This window comes from Pleurodeles waltl, chromosome 9 (assembly GCF_031143425.1).
Source record: "Pleurodeles waltl isolate 20211129_DDA chromosome 9, aPleWal1.hap1.20221129, whole genome shotgun sequence".
NCBI lineage: Eukaryota > Metazoa > Chordata > Amphibia > Caudata > Salamandridae > Pleurodeles > Pleurodeles waltl.
In genome coordinates, this window is record NC_090448.1 from 1001261298 (window position 1) to 1001283002 (window position 21705).

The window sequence follows — 21705 nt, forward strand, 5'->3', positions numbered from 1 at the left end:
TATATTTTTTCTTCTCTGAGAAAGTGAATGTGCATGCCTAATTCTTAACGTCATAACCATGTATACAGTGTAGTGAGTTTTCATTCTTGAAATATGGATTACCTCAAAGTTAAAGTCATAATTAGCATGAAGCAATAAGCTAAGGTTCTTTATGATCCAATCGCCTTGGCTTTTTGTTAATGTGAGAATATTGACTGTACCACATTTAACCCGAAGGCAAAAACAAAAAGCCAACAAACTTTACCTTTGCACTTGTGCACGGACAGTGGCAATAAAATCAAAACGATTATGGACAGCAGGCGGAGAGGTGTCGGGAAAATAGAAGGAGGGAGGTGTGGGGGGAGGAGGGTGGTAGTACCAGACTGTGTGTGTGGCAAGGGGTCAGGGTGGGGGGCTTGAAAGTGTGAGAAAGAAATAGTACCTCAATCGCGCCTGGAGCAGCAGACAGGCACTGATTAAGCTGAAATAATCTGTGCTTGGTCCCTGGTCTAGAGAAAAACAGAAGTGACGTTTGACCAGTCCTTTACTGAAAGCGATAATGCCCCGCAAGCGACCACGTGCGCTTGAGCTCGCTTTAGCAGGCCCGACCCTAAAAAGAAGCAGCACATAGTATACCCCTCTAGACCCCAGAGCCCCACGGTTGGTCACAGCTCACGTTACAAGGGAATTCTCCATGCCCACCCACTGTCGAACCGTGTGCTCACTATGGGGAACACAATGCAGGGGCATGTGCTATCTAGTGCCATGTGAGAGCCCTTTTCTGTCCTAAACAGAATCACATTCTGCATACACGTAATGGCCACTTGGAGCATTACCAACATATTAGTGCATCACCATTCGCCTAAATTAACTCCTACAAATACTGCCCTCGCTCTACACCAGTGGTTCCCAACATTTCGATTCCTGAGGACCCCCACTGAAACACTAATGTAAGTTGGGGACCCCCCAAGCAATTTGTATAATTGAAATTTCAAACATTAAAACAGCAATTCACAATAAATACACCAACAAGTATCCACCAAACAAATACTCGAATTACTAAAGATATAATTATTTTATATTTAAAAAAATATTCAAAAATCAAATATTTTGTAATGGGAAGGATGGCGCTGCATCTTGGCGACTAACTTTTCAATGTTTGGTTTTATTTAGAAAAGCTGCCGCTTCAGGCTGGATTCTACATTTCCCAAGCAATTTCTGTTTTTATTTTTTAGGTAAGAGGTCTGAAAAAGCTTTTTCACATAAATATGTGGTGGGGAAAGGAAATAAAATCATAAGGGCCTCTCATATCTCCATAGCCTCTCTGTCACATGTAATTCATTTGTTTTATAGCACCTCTCATACCACTGTAGGGTCTTGGAGCACTTTACAGGGGACTACAAGATGTAGGATTCACATGTCATCCACACTGGTAGGAATCTTTTAAGAGTGCTTGGTCTGGAGAAGCACATGATTCCGAACATAACACAGTGGTAGAGCTGACTTTAATAATAAGAATGTATTTCTACGCAAGCAAACCTTTTTTTTTAGCAGCATAAGGCTAATGAAAGACAGGGGGTGTGGGGGGTTAAACTTTCCAATTTGTGCAATGCAGTTTGCATCTATGATGGCAGTTCATAGCACTGTGCTAAATTAGGGTTCTAACTTATGAGCTGCACAGTAACAAAAGAATCTCTGTGACAAAAGCAGCAACCCACTGTAATATGCACATAAAACACTTTTCCTTGCATTATACACGTTCACTGCAGCTACCATATTCACCATCTGTGCTACTTTAGATGAGTCAAAACTGCTACTAGATAAAACTATCTCTCTCCAGCAGATACATTAATCACCAGAGTTATCTTGACGCTTTTATAATTGCCTGAAAGCTGACAGTTGAACAGGGAACTGTGCAGTGCTTTTAAAACTACACAAATGAAGTCTCAAATATAAAAGCATGCACATATTCCTGTACAGAGGCCTAAACCCAGGCCTGCGGACCCCCTGGGAATGTGTCACGGACCCCTGGGGGGTCCGCGGACCACAGGTTGGGAACCACTGCTCTACACCACCAAAACCGCTCTGAGGCAACTCCTGGCTGCAAGATGCAATGTATGAATGCTGTATTTTTCCTTGTTCCCCTGCCCCCAGCAGTCTCACTGTGGCAATGTATGTTGCTATTCCCTTTCTTCAAATATGTCAGCACAGCTGAGGGCATGTTTTTTTATATTTACGACAGATAGGTTTCACAAACATCTTCACATTCAAGAAGTTAGGGCACATGGTATAGAGGGGCGGGGGCTGCAAGTATAATTAGTGCAACTGTACCCGTTTGCGGCAGAGATGTGAGGCCTCAACTGCACCTCAGTTAGAGCACCCTTGCTAGCGACCCCAGAACACTGTATTCCCAAGAAACTTAAACCCTAACCTTCTGCACTCACCAGATCCCTCTTTGGAATAAATCAAAGCTGTTATCTCATTGTACCACGGCAGAATGCAATCTGGGGCTACAATGAGTTTGCCCCAACCCTAAAGTAAAGAATTCGTCCACTGCCAGATTACTGAGAGGGAGAATCCAACCAAAGTGGGTATTGTAACATAATACAATGGTAGCACTGAATCTCGAAGGAACATCAGACCCACCTTGTGCTCATTTAGCGCTTGCCATCTTTAATGAGACGGGGCCCGCACTGGAGTAACTAGTGGCAGCTCTTGTGATGGTGTTTTCAGGAAGAGTTGTCTTCTGCCTGGGAACTGCTACTGGGCCACAAGATGGTGCTAGCATTACTAAACAGTACAGAAAAAACCCATTAAACAACTCTTACCAAGTGCCTAGAGCCATTTGGTTTTCAGTGTGCCCAAAGCCAAATAATTCACCCAAAAATCAGTCTTCCCCTTCCGAAAAAAAACAACAAAAAAAATACAAAACGGTATATATATATCTGCAAGTTTAACTTGAAAGTCATGGGTTTGAATTCCCGCAGGGACCACCAACCCTACCATCACGCTGCGGTAGAAAAAAACCAGAAGTATTGCTGACATGGATAATTGCAGTGTTTGTCATTACAGCGCATGAATAACAAGAGGCTGAGGCTTGTATGACATGGCTTTCCTACTAGAGATATATGCATGCATAAGTGGCTGTACTTCAAGACACTATAAACACTGGCACGGAGTTCAACGTCTCCAGACAATAGCATGGCGCTACCTGTGAATGATTAGGAACGTATTGTGTTCTCGGAGAATACCTGAACCCGTTTTATTTGGAGACTGCGGCCATCGGGAAGATTCTGAACGCCTAGCGTGTTGAAATCCACGTTTTCATTCATGAAATATGGATCCGCTCAACGTTAAAGCCATAATTAGAATCCAGCCGTAAACTAAAGATCTTTTGGGGGAAATCTCCGTTGCTTTGTTGAAATATGAGACTGCCGACTATACCGCGTTCAACCCGAAGGTGGGGGGGAAAAAAAGCCAAAACAACGACTTTTGCACTTAAGCGCTAACAAAGGTAACAAAACCAATTACGGACAGCAGGGGGAGGTGCAGGGAAAATAACAAGAAGTGGAGGAGGAGGGAGCGAGTATCTGGGCGACTGCAAAAAGAGACAAACTGAATCCAACCAATGAAAAGCAACAGGCGGCCTACAAGCCCTTTTTCTGAAAACAACCGTGCTCGCACGCAAGCGCATGCGCCGGCAGGCTCGACCCTAAAAAAAGAAATGCAAAAGGAGGGAAAGTGATTTTCTTACCAGAATTCTCTCACTTTGTTCAGACGCCACATTACTGAAATTCTTCAACTCTTCCATTAAGTGTTCCGTGACCAGCTGTCAAGGAAAAGGGGTACAGTGAATTGTACGCTGGATTATGGTTAGTAACAGAATTCTGCATGTTTATTTCCATGTTCAAAGATCACTATCCCACCGATACTCGCATACACAATAAATTGCCCCAAACACTACTTTACTGTCCATGCCACCAAGAAACATTTTCATTAAAGTGTTTTCCAGCAACAAAGATGCAGGTGACAAATTACTTATTGAGCTAATGGGGAATTTTTTGAGTAATACGACGCTGAAGGCATATTCTTTGCAGAGGGCTTTTTGAACGAAAGTAGATTCAATTTTCCAATGATGCAGCTACCCATTCCCTGAAATAGAAAGCATTTAACCGGGCACAATGCAGGTTTCATCAGGGAAATAAAAATTTCATTTGGAATTTTAGTAATCACAAGGCAAACCGTTTTGGCAAAAATTGGCAACTTTCAGCATTGTTAATATTTTAATAATTAGCAATATGAAAACCACCAATCCTCACTCTCCCGCATGACCTTGCTGGGAGTACTAACTTTACAAACGCAAAAGGATGATGGACAGAGTGCTGAAACTTTTCAAACACACCCCCAGTCACAGATCTGGGCTTAATCCACCTTTCTTTTGCTCACAATGCCAACCCAATTTGGACCCAGGCATATGCAAATCAGTCTTGACCCTGTTCTCCAGGGGAACAGTCCAGCCGAAACTGCCAAGCCAGGTCCTCCCTGGACTGGAAACAAGCATCCTAGGACCGGTTTCAGGGTACCCCCTTTATCAGCCAGGTTAGTTTGAATGCAGTGGCGCAGTGAGCATGGGACCCACGTCGGGGCATACCCCTCCCACTTAGGGCACTTATGAAACGTTCCCCCATTCTCTGAATAATGCTGCTTAGAGTGATTTGACACAATTGTCCCTCTATTTTTGCATGACACCTTGGGCTCAAGAAAGCAGCAGCGCTGTGCCAACCCAAACATTTAACTGTTTTTGATATTAGGAGAATGAGAAAATATATTTGATCACAAGAGGTAGTTGCAGTTCACATATCAATGTGGACATTCTTTTAGCCTGTAATAAATCAAGACCAACACATCCTGTCAGGGAGTTACATGGTCCACATAGTCTTCAATGGGCCCTTGTACGTTTATGTCCATAGTGTCATCAACTGTGCAGCTTGTTTTTTTCACAATAATGGTAGCAGATTAGCACCCAGTCCACTAGGGACTGTATTACAGAAAGCACCCGGGGGGGGGGAGCAACAAGTGTGTGTGCCTGCTTTCCACACTTCCATTGCACCCTGGTATTACAAAAGGGCCGCAGATGCTTTACATGCCCCCTTCTGTAATAGGGACAGCACCGGCCCACATGTAGAGCCAGCGCTATCCCAAAGGTGAGTTCCGTCATTTGCATGGTGCACGGTCCTTTGCAACTGCTGTAAACACTGCTTCTGTGCCCATGCCATAAGATGGAAGCGAGTGAAGAGCCCTTCAGGCAGCGCACAGACTGTGCGCCACAAAAGGTGGTGCACTCTCGAGTGCCCCCTGAAAGCGGCCATCTGGAAGGGGCAAAGAGTGCCCTATGGCCACCCTAAACATCCTCTTGCAGGCAGATGTAGTTAATCATTTGATTAAACCCTCCCTGCCACCCCAGTCACGGTTTTGGAGTGCAGGTAGGTGCTTCCTGCACAGTGAAAGGCTGAGCAAAGCCTCCTCTCCATATTTCACTAATGAGCTCTTCCCAGGGTGTGCCATGGTACAAATTGTGACAGTGCACCCTTACTGTAATATGGGCTGAGGCCTCCCATGTTCCCTATATTGAACTATTCCCTTCAGTTTCTTAGGGGTGTAATTACTAAGAGGCAATAACAAAATGTGCCACCTTTTGCTTGTAATGTAGGCATAGCCGCTTGGTCCGACTGCACTTATATACCCATTACTGCTGCTCCTGACAGACCATCCTTCACTCATGACCCTCGCATGATATTTCACATGCCTCACTACTGGCCACTGTGGCCCTATAAGGCCAAAGCAAGCCCTCTTTCTCTACATTCATATTCATGACCTTGCCTACTAAGGCAAAAGGTGTCACATTTGATCTTTTAGTGGGGCAGATCAAACTCTGTAAAATGAGTATTTCGCTGATAAATCTATACTTTGTTTTGATGTTCCCTCTTAATACAACACAATCATTCTTTAAGGAAAGAGGTATAATATCAAAAGGCTTATGGGGAAAAGAAAACCCAAACTAGAAAACCTTTATAAATTAAAATTGCCAAATGAAAGAAGAGGGGTTAATTCCTTATCAGAAAGCTTTTGCCCCTCAGACCGTTTTGGTTCAGGATTTGCATTTTTATATGATTCTCCAATTTAGCTGGAGTTGTAGCAATCCTTAACCTTCATTGTCCCATTTTCTTTCTCTGATTTGGTTTGTATTTCCCAAAAATGTCTTTAGTGTTGGCTACTTTTAAAAATATGTGTAAACTATATGTCTACTATTGACAACTAAATAAGAAGTGTTTAAGGAGGTGTAACACGAGGTTCGGGGAGAATTGGGGATGGGGTTAAGGAGGGACATTCGCTCACCCAAAAAAGAGAAAGCCCATTCCGATTCACAAACTGTACTTCTAAAGTTACTACAGCCAAACAAGGACCCAAAACAATAGTAAATTACACCAGCTCAGAGCTAGAGATATTCAAGCACCACACATGGCCAACCACTGTACAGCAAAATAATCATGGTCGGGAATTAAAATAAAACCCTGTAGGAAATAATATTAAAGTATTTTAAATAGTTAAAAATATAATTTAATGTTAAAAAATCCCAAAATAAAACATTATTTAATGATAAAGGATTAACAACCTTTTTTTCCAACTTATAAAATATTGTTTAGTAAAAGTTAATGCTATAAATTTTATTAAACTAGAATGACAGTGAATACATCACTTTTAGTAATTATTATTACATAATACAAAATGGTAATTGTTTTACTTTAGGTGAGAATGTATATTTTAATTCAAACTTAAGAAAAAAGTTTTCGTTTATTTTAGTGATATAAAACACTGAATTCAAAATTAAGTTTATAATGTTGTAAAGTTTTTATGGTGTTCAACATTTAAAATATATAAAAAAAGATTAGATAATATTTACTATTTGAGTTCGATAAACTTGTTTACTTTTCTCTATACTTCACCATGTAGAGACTACCCAGTTGGGGTGAAGAGTTCACCAAGGCAAAGTATAGGGGACATTAGAAATATTTCTTAAACTTACTAAACATATTTTATGTTGAATATTAATATAAAATAACCTTATACATTTATTTTAAATGTATAAGAAACAGTAAAATGCTACGCCTAACATTTTAGAATTATATTTAAATGTGTACAATTAAATAAAAACTTTCTGAAGTTCGAATTAAAAAATACATTCCCAACTAAAGTAAAAGAATACATGTATCTAATTATAATTAAATGAAGCCTCTTTTTAATTTTAAAAACAACAAATTACATCATTTCATGATTAAATATGCACGGTTTGGATAAAAAATAAAAATACATTACATTTTAAATGGTGTAATTTAAAATGATTTGCTTTGGGTATTTTTTAAGTGACAAGTTCCATTAATTTCTATGGGAAGATGTTGCAGTATGAGTGGCTGATCGTGTGTGTGGTGCTGGACTCCCTCCTGTTTTCCTGTCTGTAGTAATTTACACTTGTAAATTTGGCTCTATCCATTTGTATGTCTGGTGTTAACTAAACTATGCACAATATACTTAAAAAAAAAGGGGCTTCAGCCACCTTGCTTCATCCATTCATCTGTTGTGTCATTCACATTTCTCTTCTATCCACTATAGCATATAGCAAGGGGAACTGGGTCAGCCTTCTTAAGCGACTGGTTAACTACCTCCATTTTGAGTGACTGCATTTTGCTCTTTCACATGGAGCACATTTGCACAGTAGCTAACTGGATCTGTGCAAAAAAAGGCTATATCTTGATCTGGTGGTTTGTATTTTCTTTGAAGACATGGTAGCGCACTCAGAGTAAGGAAAAGTTCCATCGCTGGTTCAAAAAGGCTTGGAACCAAAGGGATTAGTGGTCTAGCTGTCACTTTTGATGAAGTGTCTCAAAGATTACTGAAGTGGACATTGTGGTAGTCAGTAAAATCGATATTCAATTTGTTAGCTCCCCTGATAAATACTTCCTGGAAGGTATTGAGCTCATCCATTGGCAATATTCTTGATGGAGAAAAATCTTAAGACAGGTGAATACAATCCTGAAGATGATGAACGAGGAGATTTGGAGGATTTGGTTACAGATGCAGAGTATCTTCTCTGCCTTGAATACGAGTGTGTCTGGGAGATCTTAAACAATGTAGCCCAGCGGATCTCGATTGTGGCTTTACCTACATCTATAGGTGTGAGATCTGGTGTGATAGGAGCAAGATCTAGGGAGTCTTGGTGTATGTGTCACTGGCTCAGAAGGTTGTGGTGGCAGAGAGACTGGCGAAATTCGCAATGGGGGTGCCGTTGGAATCACTGGTTGAGGAGCAAGTGGAGGCAGCAAAGGATGAGGACAACGCTGTGGAGGTAGAGTAGATTCAGATGGAACTTGAGGTGGTGTTGACAAATCTGGAATGGTCACTGGGGAGGTAGGCCTGGATGGTGAAAAACCCCTAGACTACTCCAGAACAGACTCCAAAAGGAGTTTGTGCGGTTTCACCCATGAAAGCCACTCCGCTGTCTTGGTCAGGGCAGTTGGTTGATGTGGAGTCATCTTGACATCAAAGTTCTCAACAAAGCATGGTGTCTCAACATTGAAGTCCCCCTCGATGTTGACAGTGTTCTACTGCCTCGACATCGTAAATGTTTGACATTGAACCAGCTGTTGACAGTGAGCAAGCCGGTGCAGTACCTTTTCCTCGATGTCGAACGGGAGCGTTGTCTTCCTCTAGATGTTTCTTTCTTGGATCTCCCTCTGCGGGAGTCCTCAGAGCATGACTTAGACGATTTAGGAGTACCGGTAGTGGGTGCAGTCTCTCCTCGCCCTTCAAAAGTCTGCTAGTGAGGAAATCCTGACGTTTGCAGTGCTCCACTTAGCCACAGAGGGAAATCTTTCCTTTCTTCCTCAAAGTGTGCCTGTAAAGGCTCTTGCAGTTGCGACACATCTTGGGGGGGGGTCATGAGTCTGGCAAACATAAGATACAGATCCTCTGCCGATCCCCTTTTGCCATTTTTGTAGCAGTCTGGTCAGTTCACAAAAAGGGATGACATTTTGTGAAAAATTAAATCTTCAAATGCTCTATACCCTAAAGGACATTGAGTAAATCAGCTTTAGAAAACCCAAGTTTGAAATTTTTGTGGGGGGATTGGGGGTGGTGGTGGAAACACACCTTAAAACGGCAGAGCTCTGCTCCAAGGTCCTGTGAGCAGGAGCCAGAAAAATAAACAAAAAAAACAATAAAAACTGAGTAGAGTGCCACCTACAGGGCATGATGGATGCTGGAGGTCAGATGGCCCGTAAAGGCACAGTGTCCTTTTTACATTGTTTAAATGCTGCAGCTTATACAGGCTACTTTGCTATGCACTATTCCTTAGCTTACTTTAACAATAAGTAAGAAGTGTTTGTGAAGGATGTTTGTAAAAGATCACTCTTCTTGTTTGCTTAAGTGATTTTCAAGGTACAAGTCTTTTTTTCTTCTAAAATTTAAAGTAATTCAATAAACATTTGCAATATAGCTTTTTTTTTTTCAGCCGCAAAAACAACTTAACATATCTCTCACAAATGTTTCCTGGCCTTTCCGAAGTAAGATGAAGTAAATGTGACTGACTTTGAACTGGTCCAAGATCCCCACATGTGGGCAGGACTGTTCAGTGCTTCGCTGCTCACCTTTGTCTCGGCTCGACACTTGTCCATTTCTTCTGCTGACGTCAAGATGACATTGCCTGTAACTGTTTAACAAACTAATGCATTAATAAACCAGGCAGGACATGCTACCATGCTTTGAAACATAAGCAAAGCCATTCACAACATGCATGTTAATCACTCCTCTTGAGATGAAATCTTGACCAGGAACAATGGACATCAAAGGAATCTAGGCCTTAGTAGACACAGTAAGCCTACTTAGACACCGTGCAGCTGCTTGACTGAGATATGATATAGATCTTGACAAGCACTGCCCTCTGTATTTTCTTTTCTCCTACAGTTCTTTCAAGCAAGTCTTGTGTCAACTAAATCCCCCAGCTTCTCGCACCTTCTTTTACATCTGGTGCATTTATTTAGATTACAAAAAACGCAAATAAAATATGTTCTGAACAAGTCATGTTACATGTGTTGATAGAAGCTCGAAGTTGCCAAGGTCTTGCAAACGAACACATACATCTCCACTTTCTGCTGTAGCTTGCACCAACACCCTCTCACCAAACCATGCCTTTTGCCTCCTAGTATTATTAACTGTACAAAGCGCGCCACTGCTGTAAAGACAGGCTGCCCTGCAAAAACACACTTAAACAATGCAGCCTGCCAGCAAATACAGGCGCTATCTACTACATACTTGAAGACACATTTCAGTTAGCAAGGCCTACAATATATTCTTGCAATTGTTATCTAGTTATAAATACAAAAGCACCCTCACTAAAGTAAAGTAACGTTTAAGGTGGTTTTTCTTCTAAACAAAATAGAAACGCAAGACACACTGGAGCGTGGACTGCTTTTCAAAATGTATTTGTGGCACAGGACATGACACGTTTCGACCTGTCCCGGTCTTTATCAAGCTACTTTATTATTTCGGGGAAATTGAGAAACCCGCTGTACAAGCTCCGGCCATCTGAGGTGAGAGAGCGAGAGAATATATATATTTACTGATTTAACAACAACAGAAAAAAAAAAACACAGAAATTGACCAGTTATCTTAAAGACCAATATATCAGACCCTAAATTAACTATATCTTGCACCCCTGACATGCACAGCATTTGTCAGCTACGATGTAATTTCAGATATTGTAGTGATGTTTTTAATATTGCCTTAGAACGTGCCATGAATGATGTAATACGCGAGGTAATTAACAGTGTATGGTGAGTTTACGACACTGTCACCCAGATCACTGGCTGTGGAGGACGTTTTGGGACAGGAGCGCTCTGTGGCTTATATGAATTAGTTGTCAACTTGACCTGGATGCCTCTCTTCCTCAGCTGGTACCTTACATACAGCAATTGATGACATGATATCTGTTACATGTATCTTGTCTCCCCCTCCTCCTGCTTCCCCCTTTCTTCTCCTTTAAAATTACTTACCTTGCTACTGTTCATTGCATAAATGCAATTATGAAAGAAAGAAAAAAAAAAAAAAAAAAAAAAAAAAAAAAGGAAAGACTTGGGGAGGGCGCAAGCTATAGTTACTTTTAGGGCAAAAGGGACGCAAGTGTTCCCGGACCATATTAGTTTTTAAGGGGTACGCTGCCCCCTCTTCCCAAGTCTATACAGGCTCTGTGGGCCCCATCCTTGGGGCCTATAAGGCTGCCCCAGTGCCCAGCAGAGGTACCAACACCACACAACATTGGGGAGCTCCAGGGCCTCCGTGGCTTTGCCAGTACCACTGCAAACTGGTCCTTGAAGCATTAGGAGCCAGCTTGCTCCCATCCCGCAGGAACATTTTTTTTCTCTTATCTGCTCCTGGTGGGCAGGAACAATCTCGGTTTCCCTGCCTGCAGTAGTGTAGAGAACAAAAAATGTGTGCTTCTATGCGCTGCTCCCTCTGGGTGGGAGTACACATGTTTTTAACCCTGCCAGCGGGCAGGTAAACTGTGTCCCGGATGTGTGTTCCCAGAGGCAGAACCAGCTCTGGGCACTTTTCGAAAGGGGGATCTTCTCCTAAATATACAATTGCACCACCCCCGGACTCTCGCCCACCACAAGCATAATTATTTCGAAGGCACCCACTGAGTTGTGGGTGGGGGAAGAGGGGCCGTTGGTTCTGGTTTGGAGAAGAGGCCGTCCTCCCCCCACAACCAGACCTAGGGAGCAAGGTATCCCTACCCTGCCCCCTTATATCTTTATATCCTGAGTCCTGTGATTACTGATGCCATCTTGTTGTTGTTGGAGGAGGTGTGGGGTTAAGGGGGTGGGTGGTGCTGGCAGGGTACCTAGTCCGAGTCTTAACATTTTCTTCAAGTTGCAGCCATCCAATCAGACGGCCTGTTTTGATGTTCTGGTGCTGCACTGCGTTACTGCGTTACTCTGTGGTAGTACTGCAACAGTACAGTGTTGCTATATAAACATACATTTTGAACCTTAATTTCTCAAAAACTATTGAACAGATTTACACCACATCACAAAAAGCACACTTTCTAGATCTGGATCTAGCTTTATGCCTAATTTGGTGTAATTTCCCTCAGCCGTTTTTGCTGTGTTGCTGTTCGATTTTCCAAATGAATATTATATGGAGAAAGAGTTTGAGACCACAACTCTTTCTTCCACCCCTTCTTGATGGAAGGAGCGGAGTTGGCTTACCCGACCTTTTTTAAGCAGTTTCATGAAGATTTGTCAAATTGCGCTAAAGTTATTAGCAAACCAAAAAATCTATTTCCTAAGGAAACCCAGCTCCAACAATCACAACAGAGTAGCGACCACCAGTGAGTAACGTGTGTGTATAGCTTATACATACAAAGATTTTTTAGACAATCTATGCTTACACACGCATAGACTTACTCCAGCGAATGTGACCCTCCCACAGCCGCAGAGGACTACAGCTATGCCACTTTGTGCTACTTAACTACTCTACCCTGTTACGAATACACACTAGCATTTAAGGCTCCTCCAAGTCTAAAACAGCAGCAGCGCTTCTTACAACACTACAACCAACAATAGCAGCACCAGCACAATCACAACAGTGCCTCTGGACTCTATAACCATATTGTCGACTATGGCTTTATATAACTCTCCACAAACTTACTAGGCCTCTCACAGACTTGCAGCAACTTAACAGTATCCTCACCACCCATAACCATACCACAGTCTCTCATACATTTACAGCCAAATACAACCTCTTAGTTCCACTCCAGCATCTCTACTGCACAACAACACCAGAGTTTCCCCACAGTTTCACATCCATGCTGCACCTCTCAGAGCTCTGCAAACTATAGCTTCTCACAGCTACACATTCAAGCATCCTATCATGGCTCCACACTCCCACACAGCTGCAAATGACTGCAGGAAAAGTGGCCAGGCATATGGACCTTTGCTTCAGCATGGCTTCTTCATGACTACTATGCATACTTGTAGTGTTTTAATAAAAAAATAAAATAAAAAAAACACAAATACATTAGGACTTTTAAGGCACACCTGAAAGGTTACTCTTAACAGTAGTCCTTGAGGAGGCGTGGCTTTGGACTGTTTTCATACCTTGAATGTCCTCTGGTGTCAGGGGAAGAAACTCAGAAGCTTTTATGTAAAGCTTCCAACCATAAATCCTTGACTGCAATATTATGTAATACAGTGCCTCTGTAGCTCCTTTTGTAATGGGAACCACAGTACCCCATTACAAATCAGAGAAGGAAGGGTTGTATTTATTAATTTCCAACCCTGAATGACCATTTCTTAGGGTAGGTAATGTCAGCTTCCTTCTAGTGATTTAATTACACAAAATGGTCATGAAAGTAGAAGAGGAAATGAAGGTGGCGGACTTATAAACATGAAAATTAGAAACAGTCACGAAAAAAACAAACCTGACTAATGAATATTAATTGAGAAGGTCGCTATTTGTTACCCCCCTGTGATTACCTACAAACAAATGGTTGGTGGCCTGCATGAACAGTAGACCACGCACCCTATATTTGCACTCCCAAACAGGTTTTGGTATCGTATTTTAAAAATCAGCCCATGTTCCTCAGAGGAGAAAGGTCTGTTCTCCTCCCCATAAAGTTGCCAAACTCCATTCACAAAGAGAAAGGTGTCCAAGGTGAAATCTTTCCCATTGCGAATCAGTTACCACCGCCTTTGAGGTGTCAGTAACTGATCTATGGTTTGCAATTGCAAACTACTGATACAGGTCAAACTAAAAATAGGAAAGGACGCATCTTTCATTCCCCTTCCTAATTGTGATTAAGTACGAGTCAGTAAACTGACTTTGCGAGTCTGAAAGGTTTTTCCCACTTGAAAAATTGATTTAATCCATACCGCAAAGCAATTTCTGCAAATGTCCAAATTGCACGTTTTGCAGTCTCAAAATGGCTTTGAGCATCTGACACCAAATGTACAATTGACAGAGCAAGGATTTTTATCAACCTCGAACAGAAAAAAAAAAAAAAAAAAAAAACACAACTTACGATGTTAAATGTTTTACTTTACATTACAGTTTTGCAAGTGCTCAAAAGGTCCTAACATTTGGCTTTTGGTTCGGAGCGGAATGCCTAACCAAAGATACAGGCCAATTATACTCACAAGGAAATCATGGCTTCAGATTTTACAGAATGAGAGGTCATTTGGCATAAAAAAAAAAATTAAAAAAAAAAAAAAAGGGGAGGAGGCCGAAGGAGTGTACAAATCAAGGGAATGATTTGGAGTACAGGGTACCACAAATGCGAAATAGTACCATGTCCTTCCGCCTTATGTAGAGTCACAAAGACCTTAAGTTTTCCGTTGACCCATCACCGCTGATTAAACTGAGAGAAACCTTCCTCAGATGGCCCAACGAAGGAGGGAAATGCCTGAGTAATGAGGTGCTGCAGTTGGGGAACATAGAGAGCGGGCAGTGGCCTCGCTCTCGAAGAATGTCTCTAAGGCCGAGTCAGCTTTCGCTCCAAACATTTTCAAGTCAAAGGACATGTCCACGTCACGCCAGGGAAGCACCACATTGGTTGTGACTGCCCTACCCTGATAGTTGGTCGTGTCCAGGCATCAGCCTAATCGCTACCAGTAGAGCTGGCAAGTCTAGTCCACCACCCTGTACCACAATGTGTGGGTGTGCCTGCCCAGAAGGCATGAAGTATTCACTGTTCTGAGGGTGAGAATAGTGTGGGAGAAAGTGTGTTTTGCAAACATTTCCATTCGTATAGATTCCCTTTCTGGTGAAGTGGTTGGGAATGAACTGCGCTGAAGCGGCTGGAGGATGCTTGTGCCACCGCCCGCCCTATTTAGGCTGTACAGTGTAATGCCACCCCCCCCCCCCCACGTCGGTCATAGCCTAGTTTTCGAAACTAAAATATTGCTCCCGCTCCACCCCTCTGAAAACCCTGGGAGAAAACTTCCAAGAGATGTGGACCATTAGTTTTTATTTTTCTGAAATAAACTCACTTTTTTTTTTTTTTTCTGAAACATAACACAAACATTACAAAAAAAACAACCTTTGAAAAGTTTGGTGAACAGCTGTTAAAAACGACAGTCGCCGACCACCAAACATTTTGTACATTGAAAGGAACTGCAATGACAGTTGTTCCTGCCAAAGTACAGAGATGATTGCTGGGCTGGCAGTAGTCCGGCAAATGTTTTAATCGGGCCCCACTTTTGGTGAAAACGTACTGCCCGCTGAACTGCCTTGTTGCAACAAACAGAGTGCCAGAGGTCTGAAAAAATAACAGAATAGATCACACCCATTACAAATCGAGGTCATCCCCAATTTAACCTTTAAAACAGAAATATATTGCATTTTGCTAATTATTCAAACGAATTGAATGTTAGAGGGTCTTCCTGCTTTTTTCACGACTTCATAATGCTACCGAGGGAGTGCTGGCTCAATGCATTTAAAGGATCATGGGTTAGTTAGCCATTTTCTTCAAATTTGGTCAGCTGATTCTGGAAGTGGCAGAAGTGATTTGCAGGGATAGGTAATGCAAGTTCAAAAAAAACAGAGGGTCGCATAGAACTGAATATCAGTCAACGCCGAACACCCTAAATTAATGAATAATTTTAGACAATTGCGAGGGGGAGGTTAATTAATGTGAACTTGAGATCATTGTTTGAAGCAAACAGTCAGTCAATGACTCCCTGGAAGGATTTATGTCCAAAAACAAGGCAGTCCCAGGGCAGTACAAGACTGATTTTAGAGCATCTAACCATGTTGCCAGGAATTTATCAGGAGACATGATCAGTCACTCACAATCAAGCAACAAGACCAAGTTTATTCCAAGAATTGAAAGAAAGAAAGAAAGAAAGAAAGAAAGAAAAAAAAAAAAAAAAAAAGAAGAAGTGCAAGATGTGTAATCTTTTCAAGGTTTTTTATCATTTTGAACTCTACTGTATCATATTAATCTGTAATCATGTTCTAGATTATTTTTTTTCTATAATGCAACGTTTAAGTAAAATGGTCGCCAACTTTACCTTCTGTAAGGTCTATCCGCTACTGCACAGAGAAGGTACACAGTGAACCTCCATCAGCTCTGGAAAGTGCTTTTGAAGATTGTTCTGATATAAAGTAGGAATGTGCACAACAAAAATGCCTTTCTCTCTGCCTCACAACGAACATCAGATCACATGTTTATAAATATTAAAGTAGGATTATGTGCCTTTCACCGGATATATTAAGGACGCACATGCAGTTTTGCATACAAGAGCAGTTGATCGAAAACTTGATCCTGTGCTGGTGGTATATGTAGGCTGTATTCTCATTTTTGCTTGGTGTCAGCTTTTTGTTTTTGCAGGTGTTGTACCATGGATTTTTGCCTAATGACAATTCACCCATTTAAGAGGGTATGGGGAGAAATTAGTAAATCAAGAATTAGAGACTCAAGACCACTCCTGAGAGTGGAAAGGGAACCATTTTCCTTGAAAAGGGAAGTGATGATGGGGCGGGGGGGGGGGGGGGGGGGGGGAGGCACGGCTAGTGGCCAAGAGGGGCCACAGAGTTGAGCTCTGCCACTGACCTCCATAAAATCTGGCTACATCTGATGTTTTTAGCCCACCCATAGGGGTTGCGACAGCAGTGCTGGTCCCAGTCTTCACCTGGGGGGTGTTCAGCTGCTTGTTGCTCCGGAAGACCCGCGCCGGGGGTGACAGAGGAGAGGTAGCACCGGCCACACTGATGGCACCATGTGGAGTGCGGTAGAGCCAGGCAAATGAGAATTCTCCAGCAGTCACTGTCTGGAGGCCATGGGAACAAAACAGAAGGCGCTGCGCTGTTGGACGAGGGTGCCAGCCCTGGGACTAAGAGGTGGCAGCCCACGTCAAGATGGCCACACCTTAGTGCAGCTCTGCTGGCCCGGCGATAATATCCACCAAGTATCTTGACATTCCACATGCCAAATGAGGCAACTTTGACAGAAATCAGTTGGAACAGCTGTGAGGATCCATACAGCCTTAAATTGTGCCTCTGTTGGCCCCACCAGGCAGAGACCCCGCGACTGCTGATCGTGCAGGCCGTATAGATATGCGGGAGGAGGTGGCACGTAGTGGGTTGTATTAAATGACTGTTGGCACTTGAGGGCGTCCTTTACGCGGGCATATTGACTAACCTGAAGAGCGGCTGTGGGCCCAGGAGTTCGATCAACCCTGCTGAACAACATGAGCTCTGCAGAAATCGGCCGACGGAGGACACCGTGATGGTGCAGAGGCCTACTGACTGTGGCTGGGACATCCCTGCTGCTGTAGGCACGGGCCCATCGGGCAGGGTTAGTGGCCACGAGTGTTGCCCGGGAATGATTGCTCTCTGGAAATTGCAGGCGGCAGTCAAAGGTATGGGGCCCAAACTGCACAATAATTGGAAGTCCTCCCAGTCTGGAGCACCACAGCAATACAGTGGGTGGATAAGAGGTGGAGGCCCGAGTGGGTGTGAGATTTGGCCTGAGAGACCGCTGATTAGGCGGTGAACAAGGGGGCAGGCCCGCGGGCAGCCTAAAATGCGGTGTGCTCGATGAGGCCCACTCTGGAATCCTGAGGCCAGTGCAGCTGTATGTCATGCGAACTGGTGGAGGGCACTACGTTGATCTGTGGATGATGTGCGACAGCTGCCTAGGGAGCACTGTGCTGAGAATCACTTATTAGACCTAGTAGATACAGCTGTTAATACTCTGTCACTTAGAACGCTCACCAGTGTACTACATACTTTAGGATACCACAGAGGTGCAAATACTTTGCTACAGGAACAGGGCGCAGGGGTGAGCATTAAGTGATCTACTCCCGGATAGAGCTGGACACATTTCAATAGTGGGTGTCCACACACTTACCTTTTCACTGCACAGCATTAGGATCAATAACTGGGAGACACGAAAAGAACACTTGTAGCTTTCATGGTGTGGGACACCAATAAGCATGCTTCTTCTACCCCTGTGCTGTGGGGTCCCCCATTGCGCCTTCTGAATAAATTACAATATAGTGGTGCGGCGTTCGATCCGGAGAGGGTGACCGCTGGCGGTACCTATTTGGCACATAACTGATCCAATGCGTATTTAGGTACGTTGCTTGTCTGTCAAGATTGCTCGTAGAGACACTGCACTGGATGCCAGATGCAGAAGGCGGACGGAAACCAGTTATACCTCAACTTCAAAACTCGACATTCCACTAAACTGGTGCAAACCCGCCCCAGGTGGTGGGCTTCAGGTTCCCGTGATACGTCCATGTTGGAGACTACACTACTGCCGATGCAGAGCAGCTTACAATCTATAGATGGTAAAATTGACAGTTTAAACCTACACATTGATCATATGTCCACCAAGCTGGATACACAAGTAGCGGAACAGCTGTGGAGCAGAGACTAGATGTTGGAAAACGACCTACCGTCCTTTAATACGAAATGCCTTAATATGGAAATGAGTTGACGGTCATCCAAGCTAAAAACAAAGACTTGGAGGCGCGCTCGCACAATTATGGAATGGGCAAATCACTTGCTCATGGCGCTGCTGCATCCCATCATAGTGAAACTGTTAATCTATCGAGACCAAGAATCGGTCCTCAGACTGGCGCAAGAGAAACTGGACATTATCTATCAAAGCAACCAGGTTGCATTTTATCCTGACTTCACAATGGCAGTCCAGAAGGCTCAACGAGAGTTCTTGCCGGTTTAAAAAAAACAAACAAAAAAAACACACAGTTACAAAAGGCATCTATCCAGTATGCAATGCTTTACTTGGCACAGCTCTTCATCGACCACAAGGAGAGGCAATGCATTTTCATGACACCTAAAGCAGCCAAGGACTACATCAAGACACTCTCCCCACGAAAAAGCGACCAAAGCCCTGATGACTCAGATGCTGAAGATAAGCCATAAAATGTAATTGGCCTTTGATACTGCTGGTGAGGGTGGTGGAGGCGACAATGGCGCTTCCCTCAGTGTGGAGGGAAAGTTCTGGCTACATCCGCTGATTGGCTTGATGAGATGGCCTACACACTATATTAGACCAGCCAACTCCATCTACCTGGAGGAGTACTGGGAGCTTGGCACCACCTCAACAGGGAGTTCTTCACACAGGTTTGTTGAATAGGACTGTGCTAGCTATGAATACATTCTTTGTTGTGATAATAAAGTTTTGTGTTGGAAATATGGGGAATGTCTCTAGCAGGTTGAGAATGCTGAAGTGGGCGGGGGGAATTTAGCTGGCGTGTTTTTTCACCTCCTGACAATGATTGCTTCTTCAACCCGTAGATCTACAACACAAGTACCTTACTGTCTGTGTAAGAATATATTACACATCACACTATATGATGGCCCAGCAGGGGGTAGGGTGAATTTGCTGAACAGGAACATCCACGGAGGTGAAGGGAGGGAGGGGAGGAGGGGGGGCAGACAGAACGAAGCCCTGAAAAATTTGCTGAGTCCTTAATTTTCTAAAAATCGACATGATGTTCAGATTGCACTCCTACAGGAGACCCACTTGGCACTAGCAGCCAATGCAACTACTGGCTCTCTGTAGGCAGATTATCAACTATCGTCGACCTACTCCTCACCCTTGAGGGATTCTGGTGTTGGTGGAACGGGGAATATCCTTTACAGTTATGAACTCGGTTATAGATGATCAGGGTTGACTGGCAATTTCCCTGGGGATCCTCTATGGCACCCACATTACATTAGAAAATACCTATGCCCAAAACGTAGATGAACCAGACTTCTTCAAATCCACATGGAGACAAGTAAAATTAAAATTCGCAAGCACTACTAGGGAATTGCTATTAGGGAATGAGACTCCATTCATCCCTATGGTCCTGAAGGCCCATAGGTGCAAATGGTTTTGTATTTCCCAATTTGAGAATTCCTTTTAGGAATTCGCAAATTAGGTAAAGCAAATCCAAAGGTGGTGGGGGCCCAGGGCCCCCGTGATGCCCCCCCCCCCAAAAATAAAATTTGCACATATAAAGCGAACACGTGGCCTAGGGGCATGTGTGCGCTACATGGCACTTAAAAAAAATAAAATAAAAAAAAATGCATTTTCAATACATTTTTTAAAATTGCACATGGTTACCACCAACTAAAAGTTGGTGGTGAATGCATTTCCTAAAAGCCCAGTTCGCATTTAGGAAATGAATGATACATGTGCATAGGTAATCGCAGTTAGGTATTCCCTATTTAGGGAATCATAATTTTAGGGAATCACAAAAAATAGCAATTTCCTAAAATTGTACTGCGATGCTTTTCATACATCGTGAAAGGAGATTTTGCATTTGCAAACGGTGGAATCTTGCGATTCGCACCGTTTGCGAATGCAAAATATGTCTTGATACAGCTGGATCCTACTGTGGTCCTGCTGCTGGCCAGGGCATGGCGGAATATGGAGGAATGGTTTAAGTTGCCACTTTCAATAGCAGGCCGTGGCGCGCTCTTTAAGATGGTGTCCCTCCCTTGTTTCCTATTTGTTCTACATCATTATCCACATCTGCTACTGCATACTTTCTTTACAGATCTCTAGGGACATATCATCAGCTTCTTGTGGGTGGATAAAACGCCCAGAGTATCCTTTGAGAACTGTCCGTTCTCTTCATTTGAGGCAGAGCTGGCAGACAGTTTATAATATTGGGCCTTGCAGTTGATCAGCTTCAATGACTGGTTCTGTGCGGACAGAGGGGACCCTGCTCACAGGTTGGAGCTGGAACTGCTGCACCCCTATGGCTTATTTCTATTGCTTTATAGCAGGGCACCCCTCACTCACTGCCATACAGCACTCAGAACCATTAGCATGGCTGGTACATGGCTCTCTACCACATGAAATGGTATAGTACTCTTAAAAGGGCGACTCCCCTCTGGCATGGGTTGTGGTTGTTTGAGACCGCAGGCCTTGCTGAGTTTCGTTCTTGGGACCTCATCAGGTGTGTTTCTATGCTGGGAGACGTCTGGAGGGAGAGGGGGGGGGGGGAGTTGCGCTTTGTTGGGGGATAGGGAGACGAGCCATGCAAGCCCTTATTAGCACGTATCATTTAGTGGCCAAGAGAGGGACATGGTTAACTGCTGGAGAGATGTCCGGGCATCGTCGATGTACAAATGGCTTAGGTGCATGGAAAGTTGGTGTTTAAGAGGCACGGTTGGCCCCGCAGAAATAGGAGAGGATTTGGGGCCCATGGCGTAGATCTGAGGGACATGTGGGCCAATGGCGAAATTGCATACAGTGGTTGCACCGCTCTTCTTGTTGTGTATACTCACCCATCATCAGACCAGGGACTGTATTTGGCATATACGACACAGATTGCATCCTGGTGTGCTGCCTTGCAACTGAACCTGGGCCACGAGGGCCTGAGTTTTGTTGGTTATTGTTTCAGTTGTGACATGAAAACAGTGAAATGTGTTATAAAAAACAAAAGAAAAGCAATTGGTTGCCATCTTCCTTGAGCTGGGATAGGAGTCACCTGTGACCCCAAGCAAAAGATAATGGTCCACAATGGTGCTGAAGTGTATGGGATCATGGTGAAAAGGTGGGTACAATATATTGCCAGTGTTTGACAGATGAGCTTTGGATCTCAGAGGACTATTTTGGATATAGGAAAGGTCTGATGGCTGTGCGGT

At 43.4% G+C, this 21705-nt stretch overlaps 1 protein-coding gene across 1 annotated transcript in view; it reads right to left on the reverse strand.

Annotated features, from left to right (window-relative positions):
* The window catches only part of KNSTRN (kinetochore localized astrin (SPAG5) binding protein), a 96383-nt gene that overhangs the window by 28602 nt on the left and 46076 nt on the right, over positions 1-21705 (reverse strand). Inside the window, exons 7-8 of the mRNA XM_069208586.1 lie at positions 9681-9742; positions 3734-3808 (exon numbers count right to left, since the gene is read on the reverse strand). Of these exons, the coding sequence (XP_069064687.1) occupies positions 3734-3808; positions 9681-9742 (137 nt within the window). The remainder of the gene's footprint in view (positions 1-3733; positions 3809-9680; positions 9743-21705) is intronic.